This window comes from Triticum urartu, chromosome 5A, assembly GCF_056163025.1.
Source record: "Triticum urartu cultivar PI428250 chromosome 5A, HENAU_Tu73, whole genome shotgun sequence".
Lineage (NCBI taxonomy): Eukaryota > Viridiplantae > Streptophyta > Magnoliopsida > Poales > Poaceae > Triticum > Triticum urartu.
This window is the reverse complement of record NC_141877.1, coordinates 63,922,659-63,938,282: the sequence shown is the minus strand read 5'-3', so window position 1 is coordinate 63,938,282 and position 15,624 is coordinate 63,922,659. Positions and strand designations below refer to the sequence as shown.

The following is a 15,624-nucleotide window of genomic DNA, read 5'->3' as shown; positions in this document are numbered from 1 at the left end:
GACTGCTACCTTCTCCTGGAGAGCTTCGCCACAAATACAATGTGCGCTCTGTCCCGCTCTGCAGTAACAAGGTGTGGATCGACCGCCGCCTTCCCCTGGAGAGCTTCGCCACAAATACGATGCGCACTCCGTCGCCGACCCGCAAGGGCGACAAGACATGGGTCGACTGCTTCCCTCTCCTTCGGAGCTGCGCTGCGAATACAAAAGTTGTCTCGAATGAAGAATGGGTTCACTCAGCAGGAGATTCATAAAGATATTCAACGGTAAACCAAGTTTAGGTAAATTCTAAAGGTTTCGGATCACAGATCGAAGTACTCGGGCATGCAGCCCGAAAAAGTTTAACGGTTACAAAAACCACTCGGCATTCCGAGGCAAATTTAAGGTGGGACATAAGAGTTTGTTCACTCCGCGGGAGGAGGGCTGGCAGGCTCGACGAACTCATCCAGGTCGACGTCGTCGGCTATCCGAGTGGCTGCAGCGATGAAAGTCTCCATAAAGGTTCGGAAGTCATGTTTCTGGGTGTTGGTGACCTTGATTGCTGCCAGTTTGTCTTGTCGCACCTCCTTGCAGTGGACACGAACCAAAGACAGAGCCACGTCAGCGCCACACCGAGCAGCAGACTTCTTCCACTCCTGCACTCGGTCTGGGATTTCATTTAGTCGAGTCATCAGGGACTCAAGATCATTTTGGAGCACAGCCTCTGGCCAAAGTGCCGGGTCAATCCACGACATGGCGACCTTCAGTCGAGCCAAGTAGTCCACGGCACTGTCGATGCGAGATTCCAGACAGAGCAGATTCATGGTAGTTTCATCTTTAACGGGAGAGTTGATTGGATCCAAACCTGGTTTGATCCGCCCAGTCTCCTCTTCAAAGTTCTGGCAAAACTCTGCATTCACGATCCAAGTATAAGTCAATTTTCGTACACAGAGTCGACACAAAAAAAAATCAGTCGGAATAGAATGTGCACCTTCAAGCTTGAGGAACAACTTCTTGGCAAGACTCCTCAGATAGCTCTCCAGATCATCCCTCCTGCGAGCAATGCCTTCCATTTTCTCGCCCTGGACGAGATTCGCCTTCTTCCAGCGCGAGCACTCCTTGTTGGAGTCATTCAGAGCGGTCTTCAGCCTGGTATTCTCTTCTTCTAACTGGCCGACCGAAGCCAGCTTCTGTTCGGCCAGAGCGGTCCTGTCGTCAGCCTCCTTACGAGCAGCAGCCAAATCCTGATCCTTCTTCACCAGAGCTTCTCTCAGTTTTTCTGCAAAGAAATGACGATTGATTCAGAAATAGCAGAAGGGTACTCAAGCCTAAAATTGACCAATGGACAAACTCGTCTTACCAGCGGCGCCGTCTCTGACCTTTTGCAGCTCTGTCCTGGCCAGCTCCAAGTCAAGGTTCAGTTGAATCTGCTGCTTCTCCAAGTCAGCAAAGCGAGCTCCAAGATCACAAGATTTCTGAAATCAAAGGGGAGAAGTTATTTTTACAGCAAAATACAACAAAGGAAATAAATACTAAGACTATGGTCGACTGCCCGCAGTCCACCATAGTCTCGGGGACTACACCCAGTGGGTGCACTTTGCGTGCCCCCACCGGTTCTGATAACACTTGACCGGCCCGCCGAAGTCGAGTCCAAAAAAGGCAGAAAGAGAGAAAGTAGAACTCAGACTACAGTCGACTGCCAGCAGTCCACCGTAGTCTCGGGGACTACACCCAGTGGGTGCACTTTGCGTGCCCCCACCGGTTCTGATCCCACTCAACCAGACCGAGTGGAAGAGACAAACTACCAGTTTAGTTTATACATTCGGCAAAATACAAAGACTATAGTCGACTGCCAGCAGTCCACCGTAGTCTCGGGGACTACACCCAGTGGGTGCACTCAGTGCGCCCCCACTAGTCCAAAAATTCAATCGGCGCACCCAGTGGGTGTACAGATGCAAAGATTTTCGGAAAGAATCTTCAGGTAGCATATCCTAACAGAACAAGCGGCGACCAACTAACCTGAACGTTGCTCTGAAGAGCCGAGCTGGCATCATAGGCGGCTTGGCTGGCGTCCCGCACCGTCTTCATCTTCTCCATCATAATGCCCGCCTGGCGTATGGCTTCCCTAGCAGCATTCACCTCGTCCTCTGGGACATGATGGGTCACAAAAACTGAAGGCGGGTCGACAGGGGCCCGAGCAATCGACGAAGAAGGCAAGGCACTCGACAGTGGCTCGGCGAAGGTAACAGAACCCCGATTGACGTCTCCAGTGTCCTGAACGACTGGTTCCGCCCTCGGCGTCGACTGTAGCGCCTCACTTACAGGAGCTCGCCTATTCTTCCTCGTCAAAGGCCTCTCGGGCTCTTCAGCATCATCAGGGAGGTCAATAATGTTGGGAGCTGTGCAAAGTTCAATTGCCAAAATCACGTCACCCAATGATGCACATTGCAGTTGAATCGACCGAATAAAGATAGTATGGCAGAAATCATACCCGGGTTAGAAGTGACCGCATCCTCCATCACCTCATCATCATCCCTGTAAGCTGAGGTCCTGGAAGTAGCAGCACTGACAATTCCAAAGTTCGTCCAGTTAAAATAAGAAAAACAAACAACGCGGAGCGTTGAGTGAATACAAAGAGAGACACTCACGCGAAGGCGACGGGGATATCAATCTTGATCTTCGGCAACGCCTTCCGAGTCCTTGGCTCTGCAACTTTGGGGTGCTTTGGCGCCTTCTCAGTCGGGGTTGGTGAAGAGATCCGAGGACGCTTCAAAGACTGACCAGCCTGAGTAGTTGCCTTGTCGCGGGCACTCGGCCGTTCTTGGTCAAGATTGGATCGCCTCTCCCTGCGAGGGGGCGACTCGACTTCTTCTCCGTCACTTGAGTCGTCGCTTCCTCCATCCCCTTCACCATCGGAAGTCCACTCGCCACTGTCGCCGCCACTCGCCTCGCCTTCCAGAGCTTGCTCTTGCTCCCCGTTGGGCATTGAATACATTTCAATAATGGCCTGAAAGAAAGCAGGGAGAACAAAGTCAGTCGACGCAATATAGGCAGCTGTGCGAGTGAATTCAGATTACAAGCAAAAACTCAGAATCAGACCTGCTCTGGTGCATGAGACTGGTCGAATGGGGGAACTCTCCTGGCTCCCCTGGGATTGTCCTTGTTCCCGGTAATGCCCGACAGCCACTTCTCCAGTGTGTCGTCGTCGACCTCCTCCGGATGGATCCGAGTGGAGTCTTCAAGACCCGAATACATCCACATTGGATGGTCTCGAGCTTGAAGAGGCTGGATGCGCCGCTGAAGGAAGACCTCCAAGAGATCCATACCAGTGACCCTGTCACGAATAAGCTAGACCACTCGATCGACCAACACCTTCATGTGCGCCTTCTCCTCCGGGAGCACCTTCAAAGGGGAGGGTTTCTCCACTCGGTCCATGGTAAAGGGAGGGAGGCCAGTTGATTGCCCTAGCGTCGACTGGTCTTTACAGTAAAACCAGGTCGACTGCCATCTGCGAACTGAGTCAGGAAGAATCATGGCCGGAAAGGAGCTTTTCCCTCTCGTCTGGATGCCAAGACCCCCACACATCTGGATCACTTGGGTCCTCTCGTCACTCGGATTAGCCTTTTTCACTGTCTGGGAGCGACAAGTGAAAATATGCTTGAAAAGACCCTAGTGAGGCCGGCAACCCAGGAAATTCTCACACAAAGAAATGAAAGCGGCGAGATAAATGATTGAGTTGGGGGTAAAATGGTGGAGTTGTGCCCCAAAGAAGTTCAGAAACCCTCGAAAGAAAGGGTGAGGAGGCAAGGCAAATCCACGGTCGACGTGGGTGGCAAGAAGAACACGCTCACCCTCCCGAGGTTGCGGCTCAGATTCCTTCCCCGGAAGCCACGCCGAGTCATAGGGGATCAGCCCCCCTTCGGCCAGGCCATCGAGGTCTTCTTGGGTGATCCTCGAGTGGATCCAGTCGCCCTGAATCCAGCCCTTCGGCAGGCCGGTCGGCGAGGAAGATCTGCCCCGGCTGGTCGCCTTCCCCTTCGACCTCACCGTCGCCTTCTTTGCCCGCTCCAGAGCCGCCGTCTTCTCCTTCCCCATTGTCGCCGGCGAGACGCGTACGGAGCGGTGATGCTGGGGCGAGAACGAGCGCAGCGGAGGGGCGTGAAGAGGAGAAGAGGAAATGGGAACGCACTGTTCGGGAGACTCTGGTCCAACGCCTTATATGAGGCCGCTTCCGAGTGGCTGACGGGTAGGCCCAGGTGGCTCTGTCAAATCCCGTAACGATCGCGCGCGTGATACGTGGCGAAAAAGGCGGTGCGGGGATCGAGGCGGCTCCGCTCTACCCCTTCCGATTACTGCGGCCTCCCCCGTCCCGCGCGCTTCCCAAAATTCAGATCCCACGAAATCTGCGGGCAGCAAATAACTTGTCAGACCAAAGATCTCCTCCGCACCGTCACTCGGAGCCTTACAAGTAAAGAAACTCACTCGACGAAGAATTAAGAATGGATCAAGGTGACTGAAAAGGAAGTTGCTGTCATCACTCAGGTCCGTTGATCCGAAACAAGATATGCTCACGGCATGAAAAACGAGTCGGAGAAGTTCTCAACTCCTTCCCCACTCAAACCTCGATCCATTCGGGGGCTAATGATGAAGTTATGTACTTAGGGTAGGGTCATGGACCTGTCCTAACTGCCCTACCCAAGGACATCTCTAGAAGAAATCACCTTTCAATCGACTTGGAGGTGTTCCACTCGACAGACTCGAAGACACTCGACCAAGAAGCAATCACTCGACCAAGATCCAACCACTCGACGGCCAAGAGACCTAAAGTCACTCCGCACGCTAGCGGTCGGTCATTAAGTAGCTTTTATGGTCATCATAGCACTTTATTACTAGCATTACCAGTAACGCCCTGCCTTAATGTACATTGAACCCTTTGTAACGTGGGCTGGCCGGGGTCCCGGTGCACTCTATATAAGCCACCCCCTCCTCCGAGACAAGGGTTCGCACCTCTGTAATTCATACTCTCATAATCCAGTCGACCGCCTCCGGGCTCCGAGACGTAGGGCTATTACTTCCTCCGAGAAGGGCCTGAACTCGTAAACCTTGCGTTCTTACAACTTCTCCACAGCTAAGATCTTGCCTCTCCATACTTACCCCCTACACTACTGTCAGACTTAGAACCACGACATGCAGCGTGCGGCCGGGGGCGCCCCACCACAGACGGCGGCCGTCGCTATTGTTGCGCCCCTCTGACCAGCGGTGCATTGTTGACGAAGGCGAGCCACTCCGCCTGCCGGCGTTTGAAGTATGTCGCCCACGCCTTGTGGTTGCCGGCGTCGTACTCCAAGAGGGCGCGTTCCTCCTCTGACAAGGAGGCCCGCACACGCTCGATCTCGGTGTGGAAGTATCCGAGGTGTTCGACGTCGGGCAGAGGGAGGACTGGGACGCCCCCGGCGCTAAGCCTCCACCGCCCCCGCGCGCGCATGTCTGGGAGCGCCCGGTAGTTCGCCTCGTGGAGGAGGTGAGCTTCCCACTCGTGGAGAGAGCGGCGGTCGAAGCCGTTGGCCGCCGCGCGTCTCCGGGGAACCGTTCAGCCATCGGGGTGTTCGTGCACGCGGTGGCTAGACAGGGAGAGAGGGCGTCGACAGCGAGAGAAGGGGGGCCTGCGGGCGGGTGATTCCACCGGCAAGGGAGGGGCGGTTTTATAGCGGCCGGGGGGTGGCAACGCGTGTGTACACGTGGCGGGAGGGAGCGCGTTGCCACACCGCGCCGCCCGTGAGAAATCAATGGAAGGCTGACCGGCGATAGCCTTGGCATTGATTCCCCGCGGGAAACCGAGGCGATGAGGACGACGAGTTGCAAGGGTCGCTAACTCGGCGGGCCCGCCGTTCTTTCACGCAAAAACGATTGCCTCGGCGCCCCCGAACGGCCCCAACGCGTCGGGTTCGGCCTGAATCCGCCAACGTCAATTTCAGGCCTAAACGGTGAAAAATAAGCTTTTGGATACACGATTGGGCCTTTTTTGACACCGGCGTCAAAAAAAAACTCAAAAGATCTATTGGGGATGCGGGTGAAGATGCTCTAACATCAGTTCACTTTTACCGTACTACGGTTTGATGGCCTAGCTCGTAAAGATGCTACTGCGGCAGTTGTGGATGCCAATGCATTTTTTGCTTTACAGGATTCGGCATCCACGACCAAGTCGAGTTTGCCGAAAGGTTTTTTTTTACGAAGAGACTGCATGATGCAGCATTTCATTGATGAGCAATTCTAACATAACTTTTTTTTTACGAAAAGATTGCATGTGTTCTAAATTCAGTTTTTGTCCTAAATTACAATTCTGTCTGTTTCATGTGTGAAGGCGTCTATGTTTCTTTCTTTTGGTGTTTGGGGGAGGCGTTTTGATCCATTTGCTCCCACGTAAACAGTAACAAAATAATAGTAAATATTTTTTTTAAAAAAATCTGACTTCTCTATAGATGTTCTTGTTAGTGTCGCAAGTACCTTTGGCAATTTTCATGGAAAATGGAGTAGCAATGTTTCGGCGGTAAAAAAGACAATTTAGGATGACATTTGGAAGTAACATTTGGTGTTTAATTTGTTCTTTTTGCACAGGCCAAAATGATTAATCTTTTTGCCTAAAAATTTATAGTTAGCATTTGGATCTGACTGTGAACACATGGAATTATTGTTGGGACTTTTTTTACACTTCAAAATCAATTTTTGCGCGTAGGTGCACGTGCATCCAGGAGCTAAGCTGGATTTCCGTGTTTCTTCTTTCTAGTCTAATATCAGAGATAATTGTCAGGACCTGAGGATTGCATCGGATTCGACGTTTATTGGGATTTTTGGTTGGCCACGCACCACGCAAGAAGCAACATCTTCATCACCCAAACATGAGAGTAACTAGTGCTAAAACTTTTGCAGTTCACACGAGCTGACCAACACACCCGTATAAAGAACAACGCTAGAAGAGTCACAACCTCCATAATGCATACTCCATGATGTGTAGAAGGCTGCCGAAGCAAAGCACAAACTTTGAATCATCATAATAGTACTTAGAATAACCATAACAGAGGCTTCAAGCTTGATTTCAATATGGATTTTTAGTATGAGCTCAAATGGAATATCTAGTATGATTTCAACACAACATAGCAGTAATCTCTAGAACGATTTGAAACATCGGAAACATATATTTCTTCATCATATCTAGTTCACACTCTTCCTCCGTTTAGAGGTGGCCTCGCAGGTGGAGGCTGCTTGGGTGGCTTCCACTTCCACCGTCATGGGGTCTACAAACTTCTAGGCTGTAATCTCAGATCTCACTCTTTGGTCTCACCGTCTGGTCAAGACAGATCAAAAAATCCACGCCGGAGTGTGGCGGGATTTTTTCTCCTCTTGTCTCTTCTAAACAAACCATGTTGTTGACTACTTATATTGTTGAAATATATTCAGGTGGGGAGTCTCCCCCCCCCCCCCCTCCCTCCCCCGTTGACAGTTTTTTTTTAACTTCTAGGCGTCCTCGATGTGGCTCGAGGAGACGGCTTTGAAGCCTGTGTCATCGCAACTTTCATTTCTGCAAAGGCCATGCCCGACAACTGATTCAATCTAACGATGCGCGTGCTTCTTGACCCACTCCCAGAAGTCCCAGGCCGTCTTCCAGAACTTCCTCTCGGTGCGGCCCTCTTCGATCTCGCCAGGGAAAGGTCCACGTGGAGGGGTTGGCCGCCGCAACATGGCCGATGGGGGTGAGTCTGGTGGCAAGGGGAAGATGAGTGCTCGCCGGCAAACATGAAAAATGGATGAGGCGTGCTGCTGGTAAGCGAGGTGGCCCAGTTTATATACCCACGAATGGGTGCGCTTCAGCGGGAAACGGGGATAGTATTGGCGGGCGCGGGTGAAAAACAGCATTGCCATTGAAAGAAATGGAGGCCGCAAGCGTACGGGCGGCTGTGCATTGACATGACTAGACACGGGAGGAAGAAACCAAACAGAAACTTTTGTCCGGGGCACAGGCGGTTGTGTTTGGAGCAAGCGTTTAGACTGATTTTTTGAGCCCCAATCATGAAGCTAGCGATTATTATGGGGATTAGATCAATATGGCGGCTCTAATAGAGTTGCCATAAGTTAGACAAACGGCGAACGATTGCCAATCTTAGCTCGCCTACTATTCCGGCGTCTTTAAAGGTCCCTTTGTTCCATAGTACATTGTCATTCCAGCATTACGGTCTCTGTAACCACAAATGTAATTGTAATTCACCAACCAGGACAGCAACCTGCATCAAAGCCCAGGTCCTGGAGTGCTAGTAATGCTTATGATTCAAACAAAATGGAGTGGTCCTGCCCAAAACTACCCAACAACAGCCTCATTCAGAGCTATACCTGGTCCTGCAATCCCTGCATGATCCACAAACAGCTGTGGGTGACAACGGAACGATCCTCCAGCTCCATACCATCCCGTAGATGGATAGATTCCTTCATAGGTTTAGATGGATACAGAACCAACAGGGCTCCAATCATCTGCATCCAGAAAAGAGAATGGCCCCAGCAATTCAATTCAAGGAGGCAACAGACAAGTTGGTCTATGTCCTGGCTGGCTGACACCTCTACTTAGGCCCTGTTTGGTTCATAAGTCCTAGGACTTTTTTTAGTTCCAACTTATAAGTCTTAAGTCCCTAAAAAGTCCCTACCTGTTTGGCTAGTGGGACTTATAAGTCTCTATAAGACCATATTACAACTATAAGTTCCTATAAGTCCCTTCTTGAGAGTCTTTATTTCATAAATCCCAAATGTCCACTTTAAGTCCCTATAAGTCCCTCCTGTTTGATTTAGATGGAACTTATAGGGACTTTTTTAAGTCCCTAAACCAATAAGTCCCTGAAAACAAACACCCTCTTAGCATCTTGATCCTGAGTGTCCAGGAGCTAGATCACATTGGTAGGGGCAGAGATCTTTTTTTGCTTTTGCTTTTGCTTTTGCCTTCACCTTGCAGATAATAGATTCTGCCCAGCCTACAAAGACAGAGACTGAGTAAACCTTTGTAGTACAGTGACACAGTGACATGTTGAGATGTTCTTCCTGTTCCCAAGGTTACTTATTACTAGATCAAAGTAACACACATGAGGCTACCACGGTTCAATTAGAAACTACCGGTGCTTGGTTTTTGTACTGCCTGCCATTGCCCATTTGCCACACTCACTCAAGTCTAGACGAGAGAGGGGAAGAAACTAAAAACTTACAGGAGGTCGGAACAAAGAAAACAATAGCAAGAACTACAAGAACACATTTCTAACAAGGTCAATCAGATCGCCCTCCGTGACGGTGGCGGCGATCATGCGAAGCGCTTGCGGCCGTCGACGATGGCGAGGAGGCGCGCCACGCCCTTGGTCCACATGTCGTGCTCCCTCTGGCTCGCGCACTCGAACTCGATCACCCGGTGCTCCGCCGTGCGCAGGCCGAAGTAGCGCCGGTGCTCGCCGCCCTCCAGCAGGTGCCGCCCCGGCCACGCCGCCAGGTCCCTGCACACGTCCACCACCACGCCTGTGGGCGCAGCGCAACTCCGGCGTCAGTGGATGTCACCGGTGACCATGACAGGGAGACAAAACCACACGGCTACTACAAAGCTATAGCACGCCATGGCTGTATATGTACTGTGGGAGATTGCTTGTGCACTTACTCTTCTTCTTCTTGGTTATGGTCCCGGCGACATGCCTGCTCTTCATCTTCAGCATCACCTGCAAAATTTAATGGCCGAATGCACACATCAGTTAACAGAATTATTATACTTTAATAATATACAAGATCGAGAACAGTGCAAGAAGATGTACCACGCCCGTCCGGTTGATGTACACTGATACAACCTTCCAATGCAACGATCCTGCACATGATCAGCAACGTCAGTGAAGATTCAGAACAGCATCTGTCGCCGGAATGGACCGGCGATCATTCGACGGCCGGGGGAATGCAGTACCTTTGCGGGTGCGCTTGAGGAGCTCGGTGCCGCGGGCGAGCAGCTCTTGGCAGCAGATGCCGAGGAAGTTGTTCTCGTCCTGGTCGATCGCCGGCAGGTCGTCGCTGAAGCTGCTGCTGTTGCTGCTGCCCATCTCCTGCACCTTGTGATGATGCGGCTGCTGCTGCTGCAGCTGCCTCTGGGTGGCGCCGTGCTTCTGGCCGTGGCCGTGACCTCCCATTCCCATGGAGCCCTTCTCCACCGGGATCACCGCGGCGACGTTCCACGCCTCCTTCTGCACCCTCGCCCTCAGCGTCGCCGCGCCTCGTAGCGCTGCCGATCAAGAAACGGAAAAGCAGTCATGTCCATGTCCTCGCCGATGGCCATTGTGATCAAGAATTCGGCTGAAATGATGAGTTCACCAGTGGCGGCGGCGGCCGTGATGGTGACGATGTCGCCGGGGGTCCTGGCGTTGACAGCCGAGCCGACGGCGGCGGCGAGGTGCTCGCGCTCGGCGCCCATGGACTCTGCCGCCTCCACGCACTGCGCGGCGACCAGCGTGGCCGCGGACGCCATCGCCATGTCGGTGCGCGCGGCGCGGTCGTCTTTACCGCCGGACCCCGCGGTGGCGGCGGCCGCGGCGGCGACGGCAGCGGCCACGGCGGCCACCGTGACGGCGGCGTGGACCTGCGCGTTGTGCGCCCTGGTCTCCTCCTTCCTCTTCTCCTTCTTGTCCTTGAGCCACCGGCCCACCGTCTTGCTGCCGCCCCGCGGTGGCTGCGCCTTGGGCGTGCTCACTGCCCTGCAAAACTGCATCTTTTTCCCCCCAGAAAATACCATTAGCACCATCACCAATCAAATTCCATCTAATAACTAAATCTATAAACAAATCAAACAAAACATAAGATGATTAAAATGACTCGTATCAATCAGTGTCGTCAACACTTTTTGTCAGTGCCCAAAGGAGGTTGCTTAATTGGGGAACAGTGTCTGGTTGTTCCTAATTAAAAGCACACGCTGTAGTAGCAATGATTCTTGCACTGCCAAGGATACAAATCATTGTGCCTATCCGGGGCATAGGTCTAGCTGATGAATTGCCGAGGCGTGCCATAGGTTAATGCACACACCACTTGCACAGGACATAATCATGGAGGCACTCTGTGGGGAACAAACAAGACTGTGTATGACAGAAGCCAATACTGTAATTACATCATCAGATAAAAAATAATGCATCATTAGATTAGAAGAGAAAGCTGGGGACATGAGAGCACTTGATTAGGGATGAGAAAGGCAGCTTGCTAAAGGTCAAAGTGAAGATGGGGCAAAGACAAGGGCTGCATCCATAGGCCTGCAAGCTACAGTACTACAGTGTGTGCTGCTTTTTATCCAGAGAGAGAGAGAGAGAGTGAAGTTCAAAGCTCAGTGGGGCAGTGGACAGGCTGCGGTGTTTGCTTGTGGAAGGAGGAGACCAGAGTGGCAGAGAAAGGGCAGAAATGGCAGCCAGAATCAAAGCTTCTTTTGCACAGCAAGCAAGCAAGCGCCGAAGACCATCAAATCAAGAGAAGTGGAGCACCCCCCCCTCTTTCCTGGTCAGAGCTACAAGAGCACCGCACCCAGGACAGAAGGTCACACTCACACCAGCACCAGCAAGCTCATCTCTTCCTTTCTTCAGTTTGAAATAGTGGCCATGGTGATGGACACTGAGGGCCAAATTGCCAACCAGATTTGCCTTAAAGATATTGCCGAATCATTCTGTGGCATGTGCCTCTCGATTCTCATCTGCTTTTCCTCAACAACAAAAATTCTCATCTGCTTTGCCTCAACAAAAAAATTCTCATCTGCTGGACCATGACCAAAGCTTGACTTGACTAGATGGTACTTACACTACAGTGCACACTGAATTCATTCACTTCACTCACACTTGCTTTGTGTACTCATCAGTAAAGTGAAGAAAGAATCTTTGCTGAAGAAAGACAAGGGCATGGAAGGATTATTTATTATCAATAAATAGATGCTTTTATCCGAGAATTTAAAGCATCCATGCACTGGGTCAGGTGATGTGGCCCAATCACCAGGCTTTTTATTTGCCTGTGCAACAAAGCCCCTGATTCTTTCATTAACCTTACTCACTAATTGTCTGTTAAATGCCTACCTAATTAGAGCAGATGGCATGATCCAGTTGTTAGAGTAGATATAGTGTGTGACTAAAGTTTTGATTCTTGTTTAGCTATGATATGACGCTGCTTCATTGGGTGGAGATAAAGGCACACCGTATTAAATTCATCTACCGTATCCGTTTTGTGCAAGAAATGTCTGCCAAGCCTGCAACCAAAAGCAGTGTTTTTGTCCCAACTAGTCTGACAGGTTGTACTACTAGAAAACAAGAAGAAATTTACAGCTACCCTAAAAACTTGTAAACTTGTTGCTATCCAAGATTAAAATTATGCAACTCATAGTGTGTTCCACACCCAAGAAAGAAGAGACAAAAAACATATGCATTTCCAAGGGAGCCTAGAACTAGAACATAGCAGCAGCCAAGTAACCAGCTCATTCAAAATTCACAGAATGATTAAAAGGATTTTCTGCCCCTTTTCGTTTCAATGAGTTGCAGTCAACACAGGAGTACTTATAATAAGTAATAAAAAGGAGTAGATTATTTAGTACTAGCCTGGCCTTTAATATATAAAATTAATTAAAAAGGAAATTGGCAGTTCATCACTTCATCTGAAAGAAGAAAAATGCAGAGGGGGAGGATGAGATGGCACTATATACCCTGCTGTCGTCGACATCCGGCGAGACGGGCGGGCTGTCGGAGAAGGAGCCGCCGCCGTTGAGGGGGCCGCTGCTGTGGGAGAGGCGGCCGGAGGTCAGCGGCGACACCTCTTGCTGCAGAGGAAAATAAATGTTAATCAGCAGTACACGATCTCTACGCAAAAGACTGCTAGTAGTTAACTGCAGTAACAAATTGAGAGGGAAAGAAGGTTCTGGTCGAGATCGCTGATCAGCACGATTGGAAAAAAAGGTCGTTGTTTTCCTGCTGGAGAAACGGAACAAAAAGACTCTCATATTTTGGATGTTTCTTCTTGTCCTGACGTTATTCCAGGAGTACAGGGGAGCCATGGATCAGGTGGCATTCATCAATAAAGCATCTACTAATTGGTCGAATAAAAACAGGATGCCATGAACAGATGAAATCAGGCTGAAAAAAAGGATAAGAGATGATCCATTTTTTGGGGAGAAGGAGGAGAACTGAATCCCATCCCAATTAAAAAAAGACCGATTTCTTTTTGCCGTAAAGAAAGAAACGCACCGAGTGGGACATGATCCGGTCCATGATGAGCTGCGAGGTGGCCGCGGAGGCGAAGGAGAAGGAGCTGCCGGTGCCGGTGCCGGCGCTCGCGGCGTCGTCGAGCTCCCCGGCGATGTCCTCCGCGATGGCGCCGGCCGCCGGCGCGGCGGCGAACGCGCGGGAGACGTCGGCGGCGGACGCGCTCCAGGAGCGGGACAGGAACTCGAGCGGATCGCGCTGCGGCTCCGGCGGCAGCCGATCCCCGCCGCCCCTCGCGCTCGCCCTGCCGGGACCGTTCATCGCGGCGGCGGTTGCCGAGTGCGTGCGCGTGTGTGGGGCGCGCGGAAAGGTGGTGCGGGGGAGCGAGGAGGAGGTAATGCTGCGGCCTGAGGAGAGTGCCTGACTTTTTGGGGGAGTGGGCGGTTTTATACATGTGTGTGTGTGTGGGTGTGTCGACTGTCGAGAGGAAGAAGAGAGGCGTGTCTGTGCATAAAGTTGGTGTCTCATTGTTTGCAAGCCTATCTTTTCCAGTAGTTTTGGTCTTTTGGATGATCAGAGTGGAAATACATTAATACTCCATGCATGTTTCATATTTTTTAAAGTAAATATGATTGCCTTTTATTGAAATTAAGAGCGTCTACAGCCGGACCTCTCATACCCGTCTGAAACGTCTGGGTAGGACGTCCGGACGCTGACAGGTCAAAATAAACCGACCCAACCGGACCCCGACGAGGATGCACGACTCCTCGCACGGGTATACCGTCGGTCCCACATGACGGCAGAGACGGTCGCCGCTTTCGACAAAAGAACGCCAAGACGCTCCGGCTTGCTATTAAGCAGTCCGAGCGCGAGGCGGACGAGGCAGCGGCGGAGAAGGCTTGGGTCGCCAAGTTGAAGCCGGAGCAGGACAGGGTGGTCCGTCGGATGAAGGGACTCATCTTCCTCTCCGACTCTGACTCCAACGACGGCTTCGACGATCGCGATCGCGACAGCTGCACCTCCTCCTCGGACGACTAAGACCCTCAACCAGCCGCGGACACCTACAGCTGTGTCGGCGACCGAAAGGGCAAAGGCCCGGCAAGGAAGTGGTGAAGCTCCGCCGTCTCCGTCTTTAATTTCAAGTTCTTTGTAATCTAGTTTAAACTTGTCCGTCGTTTATGTGAATTATGTGAACTTTGGCGATCTTTTGGAGATCAGTTGGTGATCTTTATGTGCATTTCTATGTCCAATTCCATGTCTGTTCAATGATCTACATAGTTTAGTTCCATGTTGCATGCTTAGTATGGATATAGGATATCGGATATGAGATACACGGATGTGGACGACAGGATTTGAAAAGTGCTCGGTCAGTGCCCGCGGACGCGCCCGGGCCCGGGCACGGGCGCGTCCGCGGGCGTTTGAGGGTCTGGATTTGCCCATGAAAGTTGTAGATGCTCTAAGTCACTTCATTATAGTCTTGTACTCCCAGATGATTGTTACAAAAATTGGTTCAACATGGCATGCGGTAGGAATTTTCTTACCCCAGTTTCATGTTCAGTTGTCGATGATGCCCAGCGACAAACCTCTTTTTTAGGGAAACGGAGCGACAAACCTTCAAGGCAATGAGGTGGACAAAAAGTTAAGGACTCCCTTTAGGGCTTCTATGATTTAAAGGATTTTTATTGAAATTTTGGAGGATCAAAATCCTTAGAATTTATTTCTATGTTGGTCGTTTGATTAATAAGATTGAATCCAATACAAAATTTTCATAAGGATTTTTTTACTATTTCACATACGATTTCTACCTTCCACTCAAACCTTTTTGAAAAAATCATTATTTTTTTCTGTGATGCAACCGAACAACCCAAAATCATGTAGGATTAAGATGTGCATGACATTCCAATTCTATGTTTTTCCCTATTCATGCGTTTTAAGAATCCTGTGAATCAAAGAGGTGCCTCACTTTTTTTGTTGATAAAAGGATTTGAGGGCAGATGACGTTTTATTTTTGAAGTTGTGGGTATCAAGCATGTTCAACTCGCGCGCACCTTATTTATCTCCTTATTCGTAAATGTGAACATTCTCTCGGAAACCTAGCAGAAACTTGTCAAAAGGATATCGAGACAATCAATATGCAAACTCCATGTTGCCAACTCAATGTTGTACCACAATGCTTCATTGCCCTTTTTGCGACTGGTTGCATTTGCGACGCAATGTCAACAATACTACCACTTATGGTCTTCGTTAGTTGATGCCAAACTCCTTGGTGTCGAGGTTGTCTAATTTCACACTATCCTCCTCTGTGCCAACCGAGGACTTAACAAAATGTTAGGATAAATGGGTCGTGTGGACAGTATTTGACACCACTTGCCAAATGTGCATTGTAGCATTAGTCTTGTTGACACACCAAGTACCAGAAAAATGATGCTAT

General features: G+C 50.5%; 1 protein-coding gene across 2 annotated transcripts; it reads right to left on the bottom strand.

Annotated features, from left to right (window-relative positions):
- Positions 1-9,046: 9,046 nt before the first annotated feature.
- LOC147968062 (VAN3-binding protein-like) lies at positions 9,047-13,641 on the bottom strand. 2 transcript variants are annotated; one of them, XM_087525518.1, is made up of 7 exons: positions 13,236-13,641; positions 12,698-12,811; positions 10,348-10,735; positions 9,947-10,258; positions 9,804-9,853; positions 9,653-9,710; positions 9,047-9,516 (listed from the first exon to the last, which is right to left on the bottom strand). In XM_087525518.1, exons 1-7 carry the CDS (start codon positions 13,512-13,514, stop codon positions 9,308-9,310), a joined length of 1,410 nt encoding a protein of 469 aa, XP_087381644.1. In that variant the 5' UTR covers positions 13,515-13,641; the 3' UTR covers positions 9,047-9,307. The 2 variants fall into 2 exon arrangements, with proteins under 2 accessions (XP_087381644.1, XP_087381643.1); XM_087525517.1 differs by having other exon boundaries at positions 10,348-10,741; positions 13,236-13,640.
- Between the last annotated feature and the right edge of the window lie 1,983 nt (positions 13,642-15,624).